General features: G+C 42.5%; 1 protein-coding gene across 1 annotated transcript; it reads right to left on the reverse strand.

The window, feature by feature from the left end:
* Positions 1-23: 23 nt before the first annotated feature.
* Positions 24-6,417, reverse strand: LOC112231838 (DNA repair protein complementing XP-A cells homolog). Its single transcript, XM_042312116.1, has 5 exons — positions 5,909-6,417; positions 5,423-5,528; positions 3,231-3,396; positions 1,973-2,090; positions 24-673 (listed from the first exon to the last, which is right to left on the reverse strand). The coding sequence occupies exons 1-5, from the start codon at positions 6,198-6,200 to the stop codon at positions 519-521; spliced, it is 837 nt and encodes a 278-aa protein (XP_042168050.1). The 5' UTR covers positions 6,201-6,417; the 3' UTR covers positions 24-518.
* Between the last annotated feature and the right edge of the window lie 3,430 nt (positions 6,418-9,847).

Here is a 9,847-nt window from a genome sequence, read left to right on the forward strand (position 1 = left end):
AACAGAAAGCAAAGACAGTTGACTACAATTTTCAATTAATTTTATGCAAATGAAATCAATTTCTTGATTCTGGATTAATACAATAATTGTCCATCTTAACCAAGAGCACATTTGTTTTACAGATTGTTTACAGATCTAAAACAAGTCAAGTACAGATGCAAAAGTGATCACATTATGGAAAAATATATTTATTTTGCACATGCAGATCCTTCTACACATTACATTACAAAATGGAAGTTAACATGCTAGACAGTTGATAATATAACATAACAGCCATGACCAGACTGAGCAGGACAACATTTCTCTGTAAAACAAAAAAAAGTGTTGATGTATTTATGCCCTCTTGTGGATTCTTTGTGTATGACACGTGCTGAGATGATTTCAGGTAGGCCTCCGTGCATCTTGAAGTATTGGTCATTTGAATCTCAGTTGACATGTCAGGTGTATCACCAGTGGTCCACAAAAAAAAAATAGCTCAAGGCTGTGAGCCTCCGGGATACGGTTTAAAGGACACTAGGCTACATCTTCTCATAGGTCAGTTCATGTCCACAGGTGTTACAGACCTTCTTGTAGAGATCCTCCTCTTCATCCACTATCTCCTCAGGGCCGTACTCGTGCTGGTGAGCGCTGGTGTCCTTTGTCCACACGCTGCTCCTCACTGCACGGCGGAGCTCTGGTCACGACAGAGAAAAGAACAATCCAATAACTGATCAATAACAGGTGTGTAGGAATTATTCAATAAAGAAAAGAAAAACCTGCACACTGTTTGCCAGTATCACTTGTGTTTTTGTGTTTACAGCCTTCTGATACATAAGCGCAATAAACCCCACCAAAAAAAAAGGCAAGCACAATGGCTTTTTCGTTTTAAGTCAACAATGAAGAAATAAAACATTAACCTGCTTTCTATAATCTACTGGAGGTGCTAGTGTTTTATCTATGTTACTGTATCTCCCAGAGTTTTGTAATGACAAAAGGTGACTAATGGGGAAATTTAGGATCACTAAAGTTCATATTCAGTTTGGAGGGATTCATACAATGTTTAGCATGTAAATATATTTCCCCTTTCTATTTCCAGAGTTCTATTGGTGACACTCACGGTGCAGGTTGATGGTCACTAGACTCGATACTGAACGTTATGGATTATTGTCATATCTGTTGATGGTGGTTGACGCCAGACTGGATGTACAAGGACCGAGGTCACACTGATTATTCACTGTTGTATTGTATTGATGATGTTCTGTGAACTCTGATTCTGTAGCAGTTGACACTCACTGCCTTTTCGTTTAGACTTACAAGCCTCTCGGGTTGGTGTTTCCAGAACATTTGGTGCTGTCTGATTAGGATATAAAGGACCTGTCTCCAAGAGGCTGGTGTTTCCAGAACATTTGGTGCTGTCTGATTAGGATATAAAGGCCCTGTCTCCAAGAGGCTGGTGTTTCCAGAACATTTGGTGCTGTCTGATTAGGATATAAAGGCCCTGTCTCCAAGAGGCTGGTGTTTCCAGAACATTTGGTGCTGTCTGATTAGGATATAAAGGACCCAGTTTGGTGCTGTCCAAGAGGCTGGTGTTTCCAGAACATTTGGTGCTGTCTGATTAGGATATAAAGGACCCGTCTCCAAGAGGCTGGTGTTTCCAGAACATTTGGTGCTGTCTGATTAGGATATAAAGGACCTGTCTCCAAGAGGCTGGTGTTTCCAGAACATTTGGTGCTGTCTGATTAGGATATAAAGGACCTGTCTCCAAGAGGCTGGTGTTTCCAGAACATTTGGTGCTGTCCGATTAGGATATAAAGGACCTGTCTACAAGAGGCCAATTAGACATTTTCTCTGCTGGATGATGTCTCCCTGTTGCAACTAGATTTTTAAACATGAACTTTACCAACAATTGCTAATCTGAGAATTCCTATTACAGTGACTTATTTATTGATATGGCATTAAGTCTGAGTGAGGATCAGAAAACAGTGTCACTGACCTTTAACCTTTTTGTTGAAGCGCTTCTGCTTCTGCACCTCCCTGTTCTCCTCTCTGGCCTCCTTGGCCTCCTCCAGGGCCTCCTCAGAGCCCCACACCTCTAAGGAGCGCTTCTCCACCTGGAAACACAGCACAACATCATGTTTACTGATCTAACCTAAATACGGCTGGGTCACGCAACGTAAAACGTTTTGAAAAGTTTGAGAAACAGACGCCTCACAAGTCCTCAACTGGCAGCTTCATTAAATAGTACCCGCAGAACATCAGTCTCAACGTCAACAGTGAAGAGGCGACTCCGGGACACTGGCCTTCTAGGCTGTTTCTCAAACTAGACACTAATGTACTTGTCCTCTTGCTCAGTTGTGCACCAGGGCCTCCCACTCCTCTTTCTTTTCTGGTTAGAGCCAGTTTGTGCTGTTCTGTGAGGGGAGTAGTACACAGTGTGGTACGAGATCTTCAGTTTCTTGGCAATTTCTCGCATGGAATAGCCTTCATTTCTCAGAACAAGAATAGACTGACGAGTTTCAGAAGAAAGTTCTTTGTTTCTGGCCATTTTGAGCCTGTAATCGAACCCACAAATAAATGCTGATGCTCCAGATACTCAACTAGTCTAAAGAAGGCCAGTTTTATTGCTTCTTTAAATCAGAACAACAGTTTTCAGCAGTGCTAACATAATTTCAAAAGGGTTTTCTAATAATCAATTAGCCTTTTAAAATGATACACTTGGATTAGCTAACAACGTGCCATTGGAACACAGGAGTGATGTTTGCTGATAACGGGCCTCTGTAGATATTCCATTAAAAAAATGTTTAAAGTCTGCCGTCTCTAGCTACAATAGTCATTTACAACATTAACAATGTCTACACTGTATTTCTGATCAATTTGATGTTATTTTAATAGACAAAAAAATTTTAAAAAAATATTTCTTTCAAAAACAAAGACATTTCTAAGTGACCCCAAACGTTTAAACGGTAGTTTATTTACCATTAAATTTTCATTCATCATTAAGAAATGCATGCAACATTTTGAAACTGAACACAGTTCTTATAGACAAGTCCAGGTAGAGGTAAACAAACAATAGTAGGGGAAAACTGGTACAGTGGCAGTCAGTTGAGGACAAGGTGAGGGAAAGCTAGCCTGGCATTCAAACTGATTGAAACAATATTGGTCAGAGCAGAGTGTTCAGTCTGGTTTTACCAGGCTGAGGGAAAGCAGCCGGTTAGAACCAGTGACGGTTGGTATCGGTTAGCTCGTCCTACCTGCAGCTTGAGGTAGAGTTTCATGTCTCCCCAGTGAGGGTTGTGTGGGTTCTTCCTCAGGACAAACCTCAGCACTGGCTCCCTCTGGTCCAGGTCACAGTCCTTCAGTAGGTAGAGCTGCTTAGCCTCCGTACGGGATATCAGCTTGTGTTTCACCTCGTTGTCTCTGATGGGGGGGGGGGCATTAACAGAGGGAAGACAAGATAGAATACCTCTTCAGATGCACAATGCAATACAACAGAAGTTAAAGCACTGTATGTAATACTGCAGTGCAGGCAGTCTAGTGGTTAGAACGTTGGGCCAGTAACCGAAAGGTTGCGGGATCGAATCCCTGAGCTGACAAGGAAGAAATCTGTCGTTCTGCCCCGGAACAAGGCAGTTAACCCACTGTTCCCCGGTAGGCCGTCATTGTCAATAAGAATTTGTTCTTAACGGACTTGCTTAGTTAAATAATAAAAAATGTTTGATAGTGAATGTGGTTATAGTAAACCTGTTATACTGATCAACTTGTCCTGCACATACAGTTCCAAAAGTTTAGACACACGTACTCATTCAAGGGTGTCTTTATTTTTTTTACAATTTTCTACACTGTACAACAATAGCGAAGACATCAAAACTATGAAATAACACACATGGAATCATGTAGTAACCAAAAAAAAGTGTTAAACAAATAAAAAAATATTTATATTTGAGATTCTTCAAAGTAGCCACCCTTTGCCTTGATGACAGCTTTTCACACTCTTGGCATTCTCTCAACCAGCTTCATGAGGTAGTCATCTGGAATGGATTTCAATTAACAGGTGATCCTTGTTAAAAGTAAATTTGTGGAATTTCTTTCCTTCTTAATGCGTTTGAGCCAATCAGTTGTGTTGTGACAAGGTAGGGGTGGTATACAAAAGATAGTCCTATTTGGTAAAAGACCAAGTCCATATTATGGCAAGAACAGCCCAAATAAGCAAAGAGTCCATCATTACTTTAAGGCATGAAAGTCAGTCAATACGAAACATTTCAAGAATTTTGAACGTTTCTTCAAGTGCAGTCGCAAAACCCATCAAGTACTATGATGAAACTGTCTCTAATGAGGACCGCCACAGGAAAGGAAGACCCAGAGTTGCCTCTGCTGCAGTGGATAAGTTCATTAGAGTTTGCTTCACAAAGTTCAAGTAACAGACACATCTCAACGTTAACTGTTCAGAGGAGACTGTGTGAATCAGGCCTTCATGGTCGAATTGATGCAAAGAAACCACTACTAAAGGACACCAATAAGAAGAAGACTTGCTTGGGCCAAAAAAACACGAGCAATGGACATTAGACCGGTGGTAATCTGTCCTTTGGTCTGATGAGTCCAAATAAGAGATTTTTAGTTCCAACCCCCGTGTCTTTTTGAGACGCAGAGTAGGTGAACGGATGATCCCCGCATGTGTGATTCCCACTGTGAAGCATGGAGGTGGTGTGATGGTGCTTTGCTGGTGACACTGTCAGTGATGTATTTAGAATTCAAGGCACACTTAACCAGCATGGCTACCACAGCATTGTGCAGCAATGCGCCATCCTATCTGGTTTGCGCTTAGTGGGACTATCATTTGGTTTTCAACAGGACAATGACCCAACACACCTCCAGGCTGTGTAAGGGCTTTTTGACCAAGGAGGAGAGTGATGTGGTGCTGCATCAGATGATCTGGCCTCCACAATCACCCGGCCTCAGCCCAATTGAGATGGTTTGGGATGAGTTGGACCGCAAGGTGAAGGAAAAGCAGCCAAACAATTGCTCAGCATATGTAGGAACTTCTTCAAGACTGTTGGAAAAGCATTCCTCATGAAGCTGGTTGAGAGAATGCTAAGTGTGCAAAGCTGCCATCAAGGCAAAGGGTGGCTACTTTGAAGAATCTCAAATATATTTTCATTTGTTTAACTTTTTTGGTTACTACATGATTCCATGTGTTATTGCATAGTTTATGTCTTCACTATTATTCTACAATGTAGAAAATAGTGAAAAACCAGTGAATGAGTAGGTATGTCCAAACATTTGACTGGTACTGTATGTGAACACTATTATGAGAAGCACACTGTACAATAAAAAAAAAAAAAAAAAATATATATATATATATATATATATATATATATATATATATATATATATATATATAATAAGTTATTTGTGTTTGTTGTCATTGACACAAGAAGACTTTTACCTGCAGTTGTCACAGATTGCCAGATCGAAGCCGTTGCTAAGGTAGGAATCCATAAACGGCTTGTCACAGTCATCACACAGCAGATAGTCTGCCTCTATCACCGGGGCTAGGAAGACAGTCAGAGAGAGCAGAAGAACTCAACACTAGCCTGAATGCCAGTTAGTTTTCAAGAGCGCAGACACTGCTTATGGAATTGTGATGCCAAGCAGACTGGCACCCAGGCTCAACAATACACTACTACTACACTTAAATTATTACATTTGAGTCATTTTGGCGCACACACACGTATCCAGAATCACAATCAATGCAGAGAGAGTGCTAGGAAGAGAGGTCAGCCAAGGTGTCTTGTAGATACTAGTCAGTAAAACAAGTCATTCAGATAGTGGTTTGTTGGTTGTCACTGTGCCATAAATAATGTATTATGGACATCATTTACAATAGGGGGCGTCTGTAATACCTGATTTGATTGACTATAAATGCACATACCTGGTTGATGCACCACTTCCTTTGTCCTTTGCTCCTCCTGTCCCTCCTCTTCTTCATCAATGAAGAAACCTCCTCCAGAGTCGACTATCTTAGCGACTTTAGCCGAGGTTCCACCCCCTTCTCCTGCCGATGGTCTGCTGGCCAGTCGGGCTTGCCTCAGCATCAGAGCCCGCTGTCTGTTTCGTTCGATCTTGGCTCTCATTGCGGGGGTCAGATCGCAGTTCTTGGCTTTGGACTCCGAAGGAGAGGAAGCATTATCCTTCACCGGCGTGGGAGGCTCCAACAGATCCATCGCAAAAAAAGCATGCACTAACTAACTTAGCTGTAGGCTAAACTCTCCAGCGTCTTGGAAATTGCAATTAAATAAAGTTGTTTACCAGCAAGACAGCTGGCAGAGCTCTAAGAGGGGTACAATTGTTTGTGTTTCTAGTTTTAACCCGTGGACACATCGGTGTGTTCGAGTTACCGGCGGCTGCCATTTGTCGGTCGCACAACCAACTTCCGGGTTGTTATAATGTCAAAATAAAAGTGCTGTTATGAAACTTATGCAGCTTCTCTATGTGACCGCGAGGTGTCGCCGGAGAGCGGACATATACCATCCCCATTCAGCACTAATAGTATTCACAGCTTTATCCTGTTCCTTCTTGTCCATGTCCTTCATTGCTGGTCCATATCCTGAAAGACCCAGTGGCAATGTGCCATATCTGATGTAATTGGCTTGCTGTAGCAATATCTCTGCTTGGTAAAGAGCTAAACATATGGCTCTGACTCTACCTGCAGTGGCTGTTGTCTTGTTCATTATAAATGTTCATTCTCTGTTTTTAATTAACTTGTATTATATTCTACCATGACCCACCCTGTTCTCTTTCCTTCCAAAGAATCAGGTTTCAAGTTCAAAACTCTGCACTCTCCTCAAACAATAGCATGGCATTCTTTCACTGTAATAGCAACTGTAAATTGGACAGTGCAGTTAGTTTAACAAGAATTTAAGCTTTCTGCCAATGTCAGATATGTCTATGTCCTGGGAAATGTTCTTGTTACTTACAACCTCATGCTAATCGCATTAGCCTACGTTAGCTCAACCGTCCCGTGGGGGACCCACCAATCGTTTGGAGCAGGTTTGAAAGCCATGTCATGTATTAATTCTGTAAAGATTTCTGTGTCAGAAGGCTCATGGTTCCTGTACTGAAATCCATATGCCTGCAATTGTACAGCCAACAGATTCACAGCCAAAGAACAGGCACACAGCAGAACAAACATGTATGTCCCGTCTTCTTTACCCCATTCTACCTCTCTATCAGGTGATGGCTAACTGCTGCCTCATGGCCTGCCTATGTAAGGGGCCGTGGGGGGAGGGGGACAAGAGAGAGACCTGAAGAGAGCCAGTACAGGTCAGATAAGTTGAGCTCACCTTCAGCAGAGAGGCAGCAGAGCGTTACAGCCCTAATGGCTCACGTGTTTAGCCTGACCTCACCACCACCAGCTTTAGTCTCCAGAAGAAGAAGAAGAAGCTGTTGAAAGGATTCTAATACTACCCTCCCCCCTCCTGCCCTCTGTCCATCCCTGAGTGTGCTTACCTACAGCGCCATATGACAAAGGTCTTTGACAGGCGCCCAATTCTACACATGGTACTGTAGGTCTATAGCGAACACAGTGTGGCTTTTAAGTCTCGGTGACATTGTATTTCAAACCAGATATGATTTTATTTTCCTTTATACAAAAATAAAAAAGCATCTCAATGAGTCTAAAGTCCACTGATCTTATCACAGAAAACAATAATAAACATTTCCTTTACCGAAAGCTATGTTTTTGAAAATGCGCAACAATTGTAGTACATTTACATTTTGGTCGTTTAGCAGACGCTCTATCCAAAGCGACTTACAGTCAGTGCTTTCAACTAAAGGTAGATAAAGCAATCAGGAGATAGACTTCTGCCCTTTGGGCCCTTCTGACTCAGACAAGGCTTACTTACTTAAAGGGATGCTTTGGGATTTTGGCAATGAGGCCCTTTATCTACTTCCCACGAGTCAGATGAACTCGAGGATACCATTTTTATGTATCCGCGTGCAGTTTGAAGGAAGTTACTAACTAGCGTTAGCTCAATGACTGGAAGATTAGACTTCCAGTCATTGCGCTAATGCTAGTTAGCATTAGCTCATGAAACTACCTCTAACTTCAGTCATACTGGACACAGAGACATACAAATGGTATCCACGAGTTCATCTGACTCTGGGTTTTCAGACCGTTTACTCAGTACTTTGTTGAAGCACCTTTGGCAGTGATTACAGCCTCAATTCTTCTTGGGTATGATGCTAGAAGCTTGGCACACCTTTATTTGGGGATTTTATCCCATTTTACTCTGCAGGTCCTCTAAAGCTCTGTCAGGTTGGATGGGGAGCGTCACTGCAAAGCTATTTTCTGGTCTCTCTAGAGATGTTCAATCGGGTACAAGTCCAGGCACTGGCTGGGCCACTCAAGGACATTCAGAGACTTGTCCCTTGGCCACTCCTGCGTTTTCTTGACTGTGTGCTTTATGGTCGTTGTCCTATTGGAAGGTGAACGTTCGCCCCAATCTGCTTCCATTGATCATCCTTAAGATGTTTCTACAACTTGATTGGAATCCACCTGTGTTAAATTCAATTGATTGGACATGATTTGGAAAGGCACACACCTGTCTATATAGGATGCACCTGAGCTCAATTCCGAGTCTCGTAGCAAAGGGTCTGAATACTTAAGTAAATAAGGTATTTCTGTTTATTATTGTAATATATTTGTCAAAAGTATTTAAAACCTGTTTTTGCTTTGTCATTATGGGGAATTGTGTGTAGATTGATGAGGATTTTTTTTGTTTTTAATCCATTTTAGAATAAGGCTGTAACTTAACAAAATGTGGAAAAAGGGAAGGGGTCTGAAAACTTTCAGAATGCATTGTATATACAAAAGTATGTGGACACCCCATTCAAATTAGTGGATTTGGCTATTTCAGCCACACCAGTTGCTGACATGTGTATACAATTGAGTACACAGCCATGCAATCTTCATAGACAAGTCAATTCGTAAAATGTATGCCCTGTTAGAGCTGTGCTGGTCAAATGTAAATGTTATTATTGTGAAGTGGAAACGTCTAGGACCAACAATGGCTCAGCTGCGAAGTGGTAGGCCACAAAAGCTTACAGAATGGGACCGTCGAGTGCTGAAGCGCATGCTCACTACCGAGTTCCAAAATGCCTCTGGAAGCAACGTCAGGAGCTTCACAAAATGGGTTTCCATGGCTGGAGCATCCGCACCCAAGCCTAAGATCACCATGCGCAATACCAAGCCTCGGCTGGAGTGGTGTAAAGCTCGCTACCATTGGACTCTGGAGCAGTGGAAACGCGTTCTCTGGAGTGATGAATCACGCTTCACCAATCTGGGTTTGGTGGATGCCAGGAGAACGCTACCTGGCCCAATGCATAGTGCCAACTGTAAAGTTTGGTGGAGGAGGAATAACGGTCTGGGGCTGTTTTTCATGGTTCTAGGCCCCTTAGTTCCAGTGAAGGGAAATCTTAACTCTACAGCATACAATGACATTCTGAACAGTTCTGTGCTTCCAACTTTGTGGCAACCGTTTGGGGAAGGCTCATTCCTGTTTCAGCATGACAATGCCCCCTTGCACAAAGTGAGGTCCCTACAGAAATGGTTTGTTGAGGTCAGTGTGGAAGAACTTGACTGGCCTGCACAGAGCCCTGACCTCAACCCCATGGAAAACCTTTGGGAGGAACTGTAACGCAGATTGTGAGCCAGGCCTAATCGCACAACATCAGTGCTCACTAATGGTCTTGCGGCTGAATGGAAGCAAGTCCCTGTCGCAATGTTCCAACATCTAGTGGAAAGCCTTCCCAGAAGAGTGGCGGCGGTTGTAGGAGCAAAAGAGGGACCAACTCCATATTAATGACCATG

Source organism: Oncorhynchus tshawytscha, linkage group LG34, assembly GCF_018296145.1.
Source record: "Oncorhynchus tshawytscha isolate Ot180627B linkage group LG34, Otsh_v2.0, whole genome shotgun sequence".
NCBI classification, from domain to species: domain Eukaryota; kingdom Metazoa; phylum Chordata; class Actinopteri; order Salmoniformes; family Salmonidae; genus Oncorhynchus; species Oncorhynchus tshawytscha.